We start from the raw sequence: 16,039 nt of genomic DNA on the forward strand, positions 1-16,039 counted from the left end.
AGAACGACCCGGAAGCAGTGAAAACTTGAGCACGACCCTGTAGGTCGAATAGACAGGAGGCAGAAAAATGGCGGATGACAAGGGAGGTAGCAGAGGGAATTCCTGTTCTAATAAATTATGGAAAGCGTCGGCTAGGGGAAGGATGTTTGTTTTTATTTGCATACTCTTGGTTGAGTCTGGACAATCCACCACTCACTGGGTCGTTACAGAAGACGGAAAGATTCAACAGCAGGTACACAGGTGTTTTGTATTTATTCTATGTCTAGCTATCGTAGCATTAGCTAGTTAGCTTAGTTAGAGAGGAACCTGGTTATATTACACCTTAGCTAAGCTTAGCCTGTTCTGCAGTTAGCGATGGCACAACTGATTTGGCGCAGGTAGCGGGCTAATTTGTGTCATTTACTATTCCAAAGATCGTGAAGTTATGAGGCTGATGAAATGTTAACCAACTCTGGCTAGCTACCTGGCTAATCTATTCGTTGACAACAGCATTGTATCAAGCAAACTGTACTCAGAGCTCAGGTGCTAAGGTAACACCGCTTTTAACTAAATAGGTTGATGAGCTCCTGAATTTCTTTAGCTGTACCTTCTAGATGAAGGATTATGGTTATCCACAGTTCTGCTTTTATCTGACATGTTATTCCTGACATTGCCGCTTACTTCTAATCACAAGTCTTCCATCCTTCTCTCTCTCTAGACTAAGTCATTAGTCATTGACATCTCTAAGCCAGTGTCATGTTTGCAAACTAGCTAGTCAGGTAAACAAACCAGTTTAGCTAGGGAAGTAAGTAACCAGGGGCCCCTTTCCCCCAAATCATCGTAGTGTTTAGATCATGTTAAATATTCAGTGTATTATTGGCTCTGCTATTTAAAGATTATCTTTGTTTTATGATACTTTTGGGACACTCAGCCCAGTGCATAATATTGTGTAAGCACACAATATAACTAAAATTTAAAGACCTTTTCTCTTAATTACAACTTATTTTTCTTGTCTGATACTCCCTTGGTTGAAGGTGGATTCTCCGCTGAACTTAAAACATCCACACCATCTAGTCCTTTTCATGCAACAAGAAACTCGAGTGAACTACCTCAAAAAATTAGAGGTAATATTAATTTGTGACCATTTATTGTTCTGCACTTTACCTCATGCTTTCCCAGCCAAATGTCATTTAATAAGTTATTTTAAGGATGAATGGGAGACTGCTGTTGCATGTTTTTCACAAGAACTGATATGTTTTAAAAACATTTTTGCATCATTGCACTTTAAATATTTGACACACACTCTTGTCTGGCACAGCTTGTATATTTATCGTGTATGTCCTCCCTGGCAAGCGCACACATGACCTTGTGATGGCTAGCACCTTGCTCTATCTTCTCTTTTCTTACAGAAGCAACTTGTTGCTCAGAAAATTCACATAGAGGAGAATGAAGACAGGGACACTGGCTTAGAACAACGTCACTATAAAGAGGATGCTGATTGTGTCACTGCTAAAGTCCCACTTGGGGACCTGGACCTCTATGATGGCACCTTCATATCCCTAGAGAGCAAAGGCATAATGTTAGTTTTGTTTTTTGAATTCCCTGTGAAGTGTTGTTGTGTAATTTTGCTGTAGATTGATTGATTTACTTCTTTTTTATACACATAATGCAGACCTGTTTTTAATTGTTGTATTTATGCAATTACAGTCCTGAAGATTATGTGGATTACATGTTACCTCTACCTCCAGACCTGGAAAAACCTGACTGTGCAGAAATTCTTGAGCTCCATTACAGCATTCATGCTTTCCAGCACTTAAGGGTGACCATGCTCTCATTAATTCTGCCTAGCGAAATGGTTCTTTTTCTGTCTGTGTCTCTTTTTTGCTCATTTAGTCTCTCTTCTTTCAGGGTGTGCAAGAGAGTATAAACCTTACATCACCTTTGCTCTCGAAGGATGACCCCATCTTTGCTTCTGTATCCCATAAACTTGGTCAGCGCATGGATGAGATTGGCCACAGAATACGCCAAGGCCTCCTGAGGGTAACTATACAAGACATTGTACATGGACAGTGTACACATGCCTGTGCTTCCAAGTTTATTTTCCATTTCCAGATAGTTCAGCAGGTTGTGTAATCCCAGGAGACCCCTGCAAGTCTTTAATTGGTGGAAATATTCCTATAATAGGTTTTTGCCCTCCCTTTCGCTATATCTCATGTCCAGAATTCCTCCTCTTGGGTGCTTTATAACCTGGCCTCTTTCTACTGGCGTATGAAGAACGAGCCCAAGAGGGCTGTGGACTGCGTGATCCGTGCGCTGCACTTCTCTCCGAGGTAAAGGCAAATGTCTTAGCCCAGATGATGTACAGCTCTTCTAATCCTAGAACCAAACAGTATCCTGTATAATGTCCTCGGGAAGGTCGGCCAACATAGAGCGCTGGTTTCCTGGCCTGATTTGTTGATCTTATTGTGAGATGGTGGAATGGTTGTGTACTTCATCATGTGCCCTGGATTTGCATTTATTTGCCTGCTGTGTTTTTCCATCTGTAGGCAGCACAAGGATGTAGCCCTGGTCAACATGGCGAATATACTACACCGTGCACACTTTTCAGCAGATGCTGCTATTTTGGCACATGCTGCCCTGGATCTTACTACCGATCTGCTTACTAGCCACTACACCCTTGGCAACATTTATGCCGTGAGTACTGTGTAGTTATATGGTACTGGGCATTCAGACCAGTATGTCGTTTGTGTTGACATTACTGCAAGATGAATACATTTTTCTCTCTGTCACCCTATGCCTGGGTCAGATGTTGGGGGAGTATAATCACTCAGTGCTCTGCTATGAGCAGGCACTGCAGGCCCAGCCGGCCTTTGAGCAGGCATTGAGGAGGAAGCACGCTGTTCTCTGTCAGCAGAAGCTGGAGCAGCGACTGGAGGCTCAGCACCGGTGAGTGTGAGGAAGAAAGGAAGGGATTAGGAAGCAGGCAGTGGCTTTTATTGGTTTGTTTTTTCTCTCCCAAAAACCTGAACGTCGTCTGAAGAAGTTGTTCCCTCTTTTGGACAAATTACCCAATTGGGGTTTTTGACTATTCAAAAATGATTTTTTGTACTGAATAATTTAGAACATTTGGTTTTAGCTTCTAGCTGTTTTCTTTTACTTGTCAACTTGATGTAAGGCAGTGCTGGGCCCCATTTTTTCTCTATCCCACACCCTACACAGTGAACCTGAAGTGCCTGGTTCTGCAAGCTGGGATGGCGCAAAAAACATGGACTGTCTTGGCGTGCCAGAGGATTGGACTGGGAAACTCACTCCTAGATAATTTTCACTATGGCAGGGTCAATAAACGATGCCATTATCAATCGTTGATGTCTAACGGACATCATGATTTTGTCACATCTGTGTGTCCCTTGCTATAATTCTAGTGTCTCTGCTGGCATGTATTAGAAACTGGTTCAAAGTGACCAGTCCTTCAGGTTCGATCTGCTCTATCTCTTGATTCACTACCTTGGTGTCAGTGTCTCTTGACTTCCCCGGATTGATCCGGCTACAGAGGACGGTAGGCATAGGGTAACTTGGAGGAGGTCGAACCTGAAGGACTGGTCACTTTGAAGCAGTTTCTAACAGTATGTATAAAACTATTTATTACTATTATATTTATTACTTAGTTATTTACTTAATAAATAACTATTGAGCCATAGAACCAATGTATAACCCCACCCCGCTCTTCCCCGATCTTTATCTTGGCCTCCAGCCTCTGTTTGCAAGGGGGGCAAAGTACCATGCAAACACCCTTGGTCTGTGGCTTGCATTTTGTCTACTGCAGCTCCTCACGCTCTGTTATCTGTACAGGTCTCTGCAGCGCACCCTGAATGAGTTGAAAGAGTACCAGAAGCAACATGACCACTACCTGCGGCAGCAGAGCATGCTGGACAAGCACAAGCTGATGCAGGAGGAGCAGATATTGCGAAACATCATCCACGAGACGCAGATGGCCAAGGAGGCGCAGCTGGGTGAGGCTAGCCACCTAAACTGCACAGCCACGCTTGCAGGCGCACTGCAGACAAACGGACGCCTACCTAAGAACACGCCCAAGTCACACATGCACACACGTGCTGAGATAAGTCACATTGTATTCTGACCCTGGTTAAACAAGTAGCATGGTTATGTAAGTGAGGCAGAGGTTCACTTTCTCGCTTTCTCTTTCTCTCCCTGTTTTTAAAGACTCACGCCCCTTGAGGGCACTTCTGTCTCAAAGCACTAACTGATGATGAGTTGTTTTTTTTGTAAAATGTTCATTTCAGGTAACCACCAGATGTGTCATTTGGGTCACCAGCAGTATAGCCTGTTCTGCCCGTTCGACTTGCCTGTGCGTTATCACCGTGGAGAATTGTTTGAGAATGTGCACCATATCCAGGTAATAAGGCCTGGTGCTGGCCAATTGTGCCTCAACCGTGTACAGATGTGGTGTTTTCCTTCACTTCTTTACATGTGCTAAGGTGCATCTGCAAAAATGTCACCACGGACATAGTGTTGGTGTTAGACACTTTAATGTAGCATCATGTAAAATGAAGTAAACATTTTTATGCAACATTTGTTTGTGGGTGTGTGTGTGGGTGTGTGTAGTTTGGAGAGGAGGTGTCCATAGCTAGCGGCGTGTCTCTGGTATCAGAGCTGAGTATGAACGAGAGCCGAAGCCCCGAGCCCTACTCCTCTGTGTCTGGTGGGGAGGAACCAGCAGCACACTGGGCCCGGGAGTCCTCCTCCTCCCCCTCTAGCGCTGTAAGCCTGCCTGCCTGTATTTCAGACTCATAGGGAGTGTTTTCTATAGTGTGTGCATAATCTCCAGTATTTGTATAGCAATTTGTCTTTGCCATGTACTTGGTGCTCTAGCACTTGTGCCTAAGGTGCACCTGTGTTGCTAAAAAGGAGACTCACAGTGTGCTGTGGCCGAGGAGATCAGACTGTGCCCAGCTCTACCCCTCCATCCCCCCAGCTCACCTGCTGCCTACCTTCTTCCTCCCTCCAGAGAGCCTTGGCTTTGGGTAACTTTTCTCTCTCTGTAACACACACACACACACACACACACACACACACACACACACACACACACACACACGTGCGCACCCCCCCCCCCCCCCCCCAATTGCGCTGAGACAAATGACTAAGAGAGCTTCTTGATTCTTACTTTGTCTAGGGCTCAGAGTACCCTGTATGCGAACAGGACCCCGCCAGAATCAACAGAGCCCCCAGACTGCAGTTCTAAAGTTCAGTTCTCGGATAGTAACCATCTGGGCTCTGTGGCCTGGGCACTGGAGGGGAAAGATCTCCCTGACCAGCATGCCGCTCAGGTTTGATTGATTGTCATTTCCTACTTAATAACATGCAAATGAGCGACTGATCCGTGCTCTGTAGGGTTAAGTGCGGTAAGAGTGGTCATATACGTTATGAAATACATTAGCAGTGCTCATATAGCTTCTTTCACAGTGCCAGGGGCTTCCATTGCAGTATAATTTTATGTAATTAAAATTCATTTACACATAATTAAGTTAAATAGACTGAAGAAAATCTCTGATAGAATGTTTGAATTTCCAAAGGCAAAGACTCTGTGATGTTGTTCAGGCCTGTTCACTTACACACTGAAGTGAAACCACGCAGCCACTAAACGTACTAGGCTGCCGCATAACGTGCACTTAAGTCGCATGTTTTTAAGGATCTAGGGCAGTAATTTAATATGGGTTCTTAACTTAATCATGGATTCAGTGTGTTTTCCTGTAATATTAATGTGCATGGTGGGTTGCTGCATATAAAGCATGATCAGTAAATGCCACTAAAATGCCCTTAGAGGAAACGTGACGGCTAAAATGTAGAACATTAGAGCTAATGATGTAAAATCCATTTATCCTATGGGATATGACAGGGCTTCAGCCCTTGGGCAGAAAGTTATGTTATTACCTCTGCAAATAGGTGTCAGATATGTAGGAGTGTATTATTTTCACAAGTGAAGTGTGTGTGTGTGTGTGTGTGTGTGTGTGTGTGTGTGTGTGTGTGTGTGTGTGTGTGTGTGTGTGTTTTCAGGTACTGCTAAGACGTAGTGGTGGGTGGAGTCTGGAGCAAACTGGTGCAATGATAGCATATGCCATGGAGAAGGTGAGGATGAGAGGCTCTGTCCAGAGTGACAACAAAGTGTGGCCACTGCTGCATGACCCTGTTTTTGCCCCACATTAGCAGCTTGAAGACCAAGATCCTGACTGGGCAGCACCTCTCTGCTCCAGAAAAACACTTAGCGTATACAGGCTAACTAATTTAAGACTAGATGAATCAGGACTATGCAATCAGGGTTTGTGCAGTTTTTTGGTTTTTGGTTTAAGAGGTTTTGAAACTGGTTGATTTGATCTCTTTCTGTCATGCCTTCGGACTCTCCATCCCTGTGTGTGCGTGCGTGTGTGTGTAGGCGAGTGTGCCCCGGTGGCTGCTACAGAATGAGGCTGGCCTGTTCTGGCGGGCCCGGGGAAACAGCACGCGGGCTCTGCAGTGTTTACGCCAGGCCCTGCACTCAGCGCCCCCCCAGCACAGAGACGTGCCCCTGGTTAATGCTGCCAATGTGCTTCTCCACCACGGCCTCCACCATGAGGCCCAGGACTTACTGCAGCGGGCTCTGGAGCTCAACGCCTCAGAGGTACCCCACAGCTATCACACCTCTGTTGCAGGCACAACTGCGAGTCACAACTGGCTCTTCTTAGCTCAAATGCAGTGTTTTACACTTGCCACACGTTTCATATAGTTGCTCAATTTGAACAAAGCTGTTTTGCTGTATTTGTAAAGGTAGTTACAAGGTCCAGGGCTAGTCAAGAGTCTGGCCCAATAAGACCTTGCTTACAAGCTGATGAGCTCAGTCTGATCATCCCTCCTGTCTAGCCTCACACTCTGCTGAGCGTGGTGAGTGTGCGGCTTGCCCAGGGCAATGTGAGCGGTGCCCTGGCACTGTTCCGCCACGCGCTGTCCCTGAGTGCCAGCTGTACCCAGTGCCACGCCAGCCTGCCTCTATTGCGCTGCCTGCAGTTCTACCCCTTCCTCTACAACCTCCAGCGGCAGCCCTGCCAGTGTGAGTACTCCCATCACCATCGGCTCCTCCAATTGGCCTCTGCCTCTAGCAGGAGGGAGAGAGGTTTCGGAGGGTGACTGTCGATCTGCTGGGAAATGGCGGTGATATGTTAATTTTTGTCCAGTTACTTTCTGCCACATCTCATTTAAACATGCTGTCAGCATAGGTTTAGTTTGTGGTATTTTAGAGTCACTAGTCTGACATTCATTCATTCATTCATACATAGCCATGCCATTATGATCATGGTTCATATTCACCTGGGTTTACCCACAACACGTCCATATTGTTTTTTCCCCCTCTCACCCTGCTGTTTCTCTGCTCCAAACCACTGCATTTTATCCAATATTGTTATGGCTCTTTTTATAGTCCAGTCACTGTGATCTCTCAGCCATTTATAGCTTCCTCACGGCTTGCGTTTTCTATTCTCGCTTTGCCCTTTTTTCCCTCCACCCACGTGCTCTTTCCCTTTTTTCCCCCTGTAGTTCAGCTCTCTTTGTCCTGACACTTTTCCCTGTCAAGCCACAGGGCTTTGAAGTAGAGGAATCTTGCACTCAATAATTCAACAGGCTGGAAATAGTGCGGGCTTTATTTAGATGCTGCTCTACTCCGCAGAGGAAAAACGTAAACCCTTTGTCCTCTCATGCTGTGCTTTCGTTTGTGCCATCAATATAGTGTCCCACGAGTCCTAACAGAGCATTTTCATCCAAGTTTTGTCACTTGCCAAGTCCGAGTCAAATGTTTTTGCAGTCAAAGTCATCAACTCTTTTAAGCAGAGTTATACTAAATGCTGGCGTGTAGGGCTTGGTAGCAGCAGCGGGTGAGATTTCTTTTATGTGTTTGGTGTGCAGACAGCTCAGCCTGTGAGGGAGAGGGGGACGTCGAGCTGGAGGACTGGGACTCCAGCACTGATGGAAACGGGCAGGAAACAGGGAGCAGTGATGCCATGCATGGCTCTGCCCCAGAGAACTCACTCCTGTTTGAGAGTAAGGACACACTTGCCGCCTTCCACATGCAACACTAAAATTGGTTTGTTATTTGCCTGTATGCCACATTTAAAGACATCCCTTTACTTCCAAAGGACCAGCTTGCATGGTATGATAATCAGGCTGTTATTTTCCTGATCTTGTGGCACTTCTCTCTCTCTCTCTCTCTCTCTCTCTCTCTCTCTAGAAGTAGTGGTGGACAGTAATGGCTCGGGCGAGGTAGGTCAGCAGGAGCGAGCGGGTGAGGATAAGAAAGGGCTGGGGGCAGAGGAGGAGGACGATGACTGGAAGCTGCGCGAGGAGTTGATTGGGGCATTCGAGGGTGCCCTGGACGTGAGTGGCAAGCGGGGAGACCTCCGTGGGATCCGCGTACTCAAGAACGACCGGGTTATGGGGGCGAGGGGAGGCGGGTCCTGCTTCGGCAACTGCGAGGATGATGATGGGGCAGAATGGGTAAGATCTACAGGGAAAGAGAACAGTAGCACTGCTGACGCTCCTACAAATACATTCTACTATCCCAAACATTTTGTATTTGAAGCAAATATTCACAGTTTGCAATTTTCATACACACCTTGCTTGGACATTATTTGTCACAGGGGTAACGAGGGGTTAAATATTCAGATGAATTGAGTTCCATTGCTCCTCCCACCCCAACTGGGCGAATGATTTTTCAATCTGCTGTCCCGACGTGTTTCACTTGCTCTGGGCTGTGTGTGTGTGTAATATTGCTCACATACAAATAAGTGTGTGTGTGTGTGTGTGTGTGTCTTTATATTTTTTATATATATATATATATGGCCCTTTTCCAGATCACATTCCAGGTGAAACGAATGAGAAAGCCCAAAGCGGAGTCTCTGGAGGGCTGGGCAGGAGAGGAGGAGTTCCACCAGAGTGAGTCTTTGCCAGGACACTCCATTCTGGAGATCAGCGGACCCACCATCCCATCCCCTGGCCCAGCAGGTACCCACCACATAAACCAACCACTGTCCTATACACTCTTTATAGGACAGACCACCAACCACTCTGTCTATACACCTATAGCTGGTGGGTATTTGGTGTTCTGCTACGTACATGGCAAAGCAACACATTTGGAGTATGTGCATTTTTGTTCTGCAGGGAGAAGGAGGGACTTTAACAGTCTGGGCTGGCCAGGCCCAGAGGAGTGTCAGCGAACACGAAGGGTAGACCTTACCACTGTGGCCAGTACCTGGCTTGCTGTGTCTGCCAAGAACATAGAGTATGTGTGTGCATTCTCCTCAGACTGGGCAATGACAAGATGACACATCTGCTAGATAAGGCACCTTCCAATTTCTCTGAGAATGTCCACTATTTGTCTATCTCTGCAGCATTACAGAACATATAGACTTTGCCACCCCGCTCCAGGAGCCAGAAGCTGAGCCAGTGTGCAGTGCTAACCTGCCTGCAAGCATGCATACACTTGACCACCTGGGAGGTGTGGCCAACCGCGGGAGCATCCACTATACAGGGGAGAGCCAGCTCAGAGAGGTGTGACTGGTCCTTCCCTATCTGACACATCCCAGCCTTCAGTAGCTCACTGTCACTCCATCCCTCACCCACCTTACTCTTCACTTTACCCAGGTGCTGCAGAACCTGGGAAAAGATAAGTTCTCGCAGCAGTCTTTTGAACAAGTAGGCACCCGCATTGCCAAGGTCTTGGAAAAGGTATGGCTGGGTTTGAGTGGCTTCAGAAAATGAATTCATATGCATGTATGGTCCTAAGGCACTACCATGAGATGCCATTATTGTGGATCGAGACACATTTATATGGTGTAGAATGCCTTTCATACCACTAAATACTTGGCAATGCAACATTAATTTATTCATTTATTTGTACATTTATCTCTGTATGTGTGTGGTTTTATTGCGGTGGTTGTTAGAACCAGACTTCGTGGGTTTTGTCTAGCATGGCAGCACTGTATTGGAGGGTGAAGGGACAGGGGAAGAAGGCCATCGACTGCCTGCGACAGGCTTTAACCTATGCCCCTCATCACATGAAGGTCAGGGCCATCTCATTGCCTCTACTATTAAACTAAACCTACCAAACATGCCCTTCATGCCCACCTTACCATCCTCTCAAGACATGCCTTTCCAAAGCTCCTTAAGAACTGGGCCTCTTTTCAGAAATGCCCCTATCTTTCACAGTGCCTTGTGTGGCTTTTTTAAATCGGTGGTGTGTTTTTGAGCTGGCATAGTGATCGTATGCATCTCTCCTTGTCTGAAGTGGTTATCAAACTCTGCATCTCTTCTCCCTCTCTGGTTAGGACGTGCCCCTGATCAGCCTGGCCAACATCTTCCAGAATGCCCGTCTGTGGGAGGACGCACTGACCGTGGCCCGCATGGCTGTGGAGATCGCTCCCCACTTTGTCGTCAACCATTTCACCCTTGCCAACGTTTACATTGCCATGGTGAGTCCATCTTGCTCAGCAGCTGAGGACGGCCTTCTCTGCTGTCCTTCGTGGGCTGACATGTTGTGGTGTGCTCCTTCAGGAGGAGTTTGAGAAGGCCATGCGCTGGTATGAGTCCACACTAAAGCTTCAGCCAGAGTTTGCGCCAGCCAAAGACCGCCTTCGCACCATCCAGTGCTACCTGCTCACCAAGAAGGACAGACGAGCTCCATAAAGACACTGGGGGCTGGGCAGAGGGCAAGAACGGCACTGCGCTCACGCACGCGCGAGTGCACGCGCACACACGTACATGGGTGGCTTCATTTAAAAAAAAAAAAACCCAAAAAAACCCCCCAGAAAGGAACTATTTGTTTTTCAGTCTTCATCTTTTGCCATAAATATGACATTTCATGATGGAGAGATTCTGCTTAAAATGTGTAAATCTTCTTTTTCAGTGCTAAAGGTTGTATTAATTACTGGACATTTAAAAAAAGAAAAAAAGAAAAGATTTTATGATTTCAGGGTTTTAGGTACGGTTCATTGTCCCATCACACAACACTGTTGATATTTTGTTAAGGAGACCTGATCAGAGACTAAAAATTCCAATTTTAAAGTTTTGGGCACTAGCTGCTTACTAACCATGCCCACCTTTTACTCTGCTGCAACACAATCAGTATTGGGTTCTAATTTATGAATCCAGAATTGATTTGCTGTGAGGCAGATGCATCTGTTCGGTTAACAGAACCGAAAAAAGAACAATGTTTTTGTGTAATTCACAGGCAGCATTATTATACTACTATTACCATCAAGATGGAAGCATAGAACAGATTTATGGTCAATATTTATCAATAATGGGGAGACAAATTATGTTAAGATTTGGTTTGAGAAACAGCTGTTCTATCCTTCAATGATATAAAAAATTAGACATAGTACCCCGATTGCAAATTCAAATAATTTTCCTAAGTTTATATGCATTCATTTAGAAAAGGCCAGTTTAGCCTTATGTCACCATTCAGGCTCTGATTTCAGCTGACATGGAATGCAAAGTATTTCATGAAAAAGCAAAGACAGAGCAAGTAAATGCATAATCACATTTTGTTAATATCAACAGCTTTGATAGAGGTTCATTTAACCTTGTTCTGCTCATGAAAACAAGTTGCCCTTTACCTCACTTTGGACCATATTAATAAAAGGGACTGAATAGTTCTGAACTGTTCACGAAGACTTCAGATGTTAAGGCAGCGTATAGGTAGCCTGCACAGGATGTTCTCTAGCATGGTGAATGTATGTGAAAACGCAATGCATATAACTTTTCTGTTGCCTCAAAACCTAAAACATCGCAATATCTCATTTAAAATGTGATGTGTTTTTTAAAAGTAGACAATAACATTGGCGTAACCTGACATTTCAGTGTATCTCTTGCATTTAGGATTTCAAAAAGATATTGTGTTTGTGTGGGTGAATATGGATGCAGATTGGTACAGCTACAGACATGAGCCTTCACTGTGATGGTTTATAATTGCATTGTATTTATTTATTTTTTTTTAAAAAAGAATTTGTTCTTGAAATACATAATTCCATAATATTACACACATCAATGTAAAATGTAATACAGCTTTCCATTACTACTTTTCATAAAAGTCTTATTTAATAAGTAAACATCACCAATGATGAAAGTAAATATAATTTTATTATAAGGAGTTTAAGGTGAGTACAGAGCAGTGTAATTTTAAATCAAAACTTTTTTCCTGAGATTAAGGTGGAAGATGAACGATTATCCTTCTGGCTGGGCAAACACTGATAAAAAGGAATAAAAATATCTTTAAGGCAAAGTTTTGAATTGTGTTTTACAATTTAAGAAACACTGTTGAGATGGGGCGGCAGTGGAGGAGAGCGCTCTAAAAATTAGGCACGAACTACAGATTGGTGTTTCCGCGCTGTTTGACCAGGAGGTGGCAGCAAAACTTTGCGACAGTCATTTTTAATTTTACATTTTTTAGAGACGAGAACGATCCGGTTTTTTTGGTTTTGGATTTGATGGATTTTGCTTATGTCCATATGCTAATCATGCAGTTAATACAAAGAGTTCACGTCCGAACATTCGAAACGCATATCTGAGCAGGGTTACATGGCTCCATAGCTCTCTAGAGCTTTTGATTCTACTTCAAATCGTAAAATTTTAGTGTAATGTATTTTACAATGTTCTCCATCGCAAATACCCTTTTCTGGTACTTAGAAACATAGTATATTCTAAATGACCTTCTCTGGCCAGCAGGTGGCTGTGCGATTGACAGAGCCAGACTTTGACAAGGTGTTTCCCAAACGAGTGTTCCATAGAAACCCCTTGGAGGTACTGCCACAAATAAGGTAATGCAAGGTAACATGGAGTCCCTTTCTTCAGCTCTAAAACGTCAGCCACTTACGTTGAATGAGGTGTTTTGTGCGTGTTGCAATATGGGCACCTTCTTCCAATAGCGATGGGCTTTGATATGGGGTTTCTATATTTATACTGATAGAGAAGAATGCCCCGTCATCGGTTTTTGCGCCTCTTGCTTCTCCCTAGTTGTTCGTTTCGCAGTCTGAAAGCTGACTCCAGTGTTGTCTTGCAGCCTTAATGCTTTGATGGGTGTGGCCATTCCTGGTATACCCTACTTTACTCCTTTACAAAGCTCAACCTGTACTATGTGTAAAGGGCTGAAGACATCCCCTGCAGCGGTACTTCAACGTACAAACTGGGGACCAGACTTTTCTATTTATAGACCGAATGGGGGTAGCCATTGTTCTTCATTAATGGCACAAATCCGATGTTTGGTAACCTACATTCTATTCGTTATGGCCTATTTCGTGACAATTTCGCTTCTACACCTTCAAACCCTCCCTCACCTTCTTACCCACAACCATGCCTCCCCCCCCCCCCCTCCCCTGCCAGCTGAATTAATTTGATACTATTTTTGAACGTCTGTGTTTCTAAGGGATACCGAACGACGCAGTGACGTCAATGCGGGTCAATAGCACAACGATAGGCTGATGGTAGGAAAGTCATTGCTTTCCACTACGGGAGAAACCAGTGGATCCACGATAGTGACAGTGGCAGTGTACTGATGTTAAAACACGGAAATGGAAGGAAACAGTAAAGAAACCTAAAAACGAGAACTTGCACTATGTCGCTTTTACAGACACATTCCAAAACCGTGAATTCAGGCAACCCTTAGCGTTATTTCTCTGCAAGTATGTCCGAGCTTGTTCTTACCGTGAAAACAAACTGTTTGGTAGTCACTTACACTTTTTATTACGCCAATCACCATATCTGTCCGCGAATCTGACGTTCATGGCAAGTTTTTGGACTGGTACCCCTCTTTTATGCGCTCGAGTTCGTGCGCATATTAATCCTTAACCTCTCCCTCCCTTCAACCCCCCCCCCCCCCAAAAAAAAACACCGGGATGCTGCCTCTCTATTTTGCCTCATTCAGAAAATCAGGAGAGCTCATTCACGCAGAAAGCCCGGTTTTTCAGATGCACGCTCATGTCTCTGCTCCGTCCAGTCTATAGCCTGACATGGACTGAGCACACACCAATCGCATCAACCACGACTAGACGGCGGCTCTAACCATGTGAAGGGTGAGTGATGCGGTTTCTGTCTGCATTTTATAGGTCTTAAACTTGAATCAAACTTACAGTGAGTACATTTCTAATGTGATCTGTGTGTCAAAACTCATAAGACAGTTCGGAAGCGTATGAAATTCATGTTTATTGAAGATAAAATGTCACTATACGATTAAGTTTAACGTTATTGGCGCTCACGATTATCTTGTGAAACACTCGTACGCTTAGCGAGCCCCACTTATTTCAGATCTGCTTTGTAATGACGCATCTTACTGTGCAATTTTAACTTGGAAAATAGTTTAGATGTGGCATCTCCATTGTATATTTTATTTAGTATTACTCTTTCATTTTAAAGGTTTTAAATGTTGGGAGGCAGCTTCAAACTCACTGATGAAGTTCTAAAAAAAAAAAACTTCCAGTGCAGTTGCTTAGTCACGACTCTTGCGGGTCAGTCACAATTATAAAATATTCCTGAGCAACTACACAGAAATCGCATCACCCGATTTATCGCGCATCCTGCTCAGTTGCTTTCTTAATCTTTAATTATGTATATTTTTACCAGAACGTCTGAAGAACGTCAACTTTATAAAACTCAAATTGCTTTTCAGATTTCAGACAAACAGTAAGAACTGAGGAACTCCAGATAGCTAGTATTAATAAGAAATAGCTGAATATATTTTATAACTAAAAAATGATGCCAAAGACTCGTCAGTTAATAGAGGTGTCCTGGTGGAATTCTGGGACACGTGATAACTTTTTGTGACCATCCAGAAGCCGGAATGCCTTTGAATAACGCAAACTTTATGTGGATCCTGTGATCATAACGAACATTTTCAGGAAATAGTGATTTACCGTATCGGAATATCATCTTGAAATTGAAAAGGCGCGTGCGCCACAACCCCCCTCCCCTCCACCGCCCCGACTGTCTGTCTACTGATTGCACGAGACTTGCAGTTCAGGACCATGGACATCTACTGTTTTAAACGCCGGTGCACGCTCAAGTTTGTGTAGTTATGGTAGTCTATGAATATACTTGAGCAGGCGTACGTGTTTGCAAATACCTTGAATTTAGCACTAGGCCCTCTGCTGAGGGCTCATTTGGATTTTGTTCCGCACATACCAGTTAATCTATAACCAACTACTCTATCAGGCATAACAGGCTGCAATTATATTCATATAGGATGCGAGTTTTATCTTTTGTAATATATGGCAATCTCTGTACCAATGCATAGGGTATGTAGGAAAACTAAGACTTATGAAGTAGTTATGTTTTGTATTGTAGTCTACACTTAGAACAGCAAATAATCGGTGTTGCAGTTTAAAATCAATCTACATGTAACTGCACAGATTTTAAGATGAAGCGATGATTTGGTGTATGTTGGTTTCGTTGCAATTGTAGGCCTATAACAATAGCAGATTCGGTGCAAGAAGGCGGCCTCTGGAGACGTTTGGACGCCAAATGTATTTCACATGTCAGTTACCCTGATCAGATTAGCGGGTTTAGACAGATGCTACTTGTGTATGTTCATTTACTGAGAAGCATAAAGGCATGGTCTTGCAAGATCCCCTCTAAATGTATCTTATGGTCCAATCATATAGGTTAATGCTGTTGCGTTGATGTAAAGTAACTAAACACAGGTCAAGATGCAGCCTAATAATTTACTGTTTGTCACGTTTATAGTAGCTATGCACCGCGATACCTACTTATACGTGTCTTAGATGAACAAGTAATCATCAATCAAGGCTTACTAAGAATAGCAATAGCTTTTTTCGCTCATTGCCCTTGTGTGTTAGGAGCATGTTGTCTGTATGTCCATTCTTGGTCACACACCAAACGCAAGAGAGCGCACATGAGCATAAATTTTAAAAGAAAACATAACAGCATGATAAAATCTTTCTCGTTTTCATGCAACAATAATGCATTTTGTTCTCAGCAAACGTTTATCACGGTATTACAGCTACAACAC

The 16,039-nt window shown here is 44.2% G+C and overlaps 1 protein-coding gene across 5 annotated transcripts; it reads left to right on the forward strand.

Annotated features, from left to right (window-relative positions):
- The first annotated feature begins 44 nt into the window (after window positions 1–44).
- ttc17 (tetratricopeptide repeat domain 17) lies at window positions 45–12,316 on the forward strand. 5 transcript variants are annotated; one of them, XM_081706123.1, is made up of 25 exons: window positions 45–232; window positions 1,014–1,103; window positions 1,389–1,558; window positions 1,687–1,798; window positions 1,888–2,019; window positions 2,200–2,309; window positions 2,526–2,673; window positions 2,786–2,925; window positions 3,829–3,989; window positions 4,281–4,393; window positions 4,603–4,758; window positions 4,870–5,021; window positions 5,174–5,327; window positions 6,055–6,126; window positions 6,431–6,655; window positions 6,895–7,081; window positions 7,930–8,064; window positions 8,252–8,517; window positions 8,874–9,024; window positions 9,181–9,301; window positions 9,411–9,570; window positions 9,664–9,747; window positions 9,963–10,082; window positions 10,347–10,490; window positions 10,573–12,316. In XM_081706123.1, the coding sequence occupies exons 1-25, from the start codon at window positions 68–70 to the stop codon at window positions 10,702–10,704; spliced, it is 3,600 nt and encodes a 1,199-aa protein (XP_081562249.1). In that variant the 5' UTR covers window positions 45–67; the 3' UTR covers window positions 10,705–12,316. The 5 variants fall into 5 exon arrangements, with proteins under 5 accessions (XP_081562249.1, XP_081562253.1, XP_081562250.1 ...); XM_081706127.1 differs by having other exon boundaries at window positions 9,989–10,082; XM_081706124.1 differs by having other exon boundaries at window positions 8,255–8,517.
- The last annotated feature ends 3,723 nt before the right edge of the window (window positions 12,317–16,039 follow it).

The sequence above is a fragment of the Electrophorus electricus genome, chromosome 23 (assembly GCF_041902795.1).
Source record: "Electrophorus electricus isolate QZ-2024a chromosome 23, ASM4190279v1, whole genome shotgun sequence".
Classification (NCBI taxonomy): domain Eukaryota; kingdom Metazoa; phylum Chordata; class Actinopteri; order Gymnotiformes; family Gymnotidae; genus Electrophorus; species Electrophorus electricus.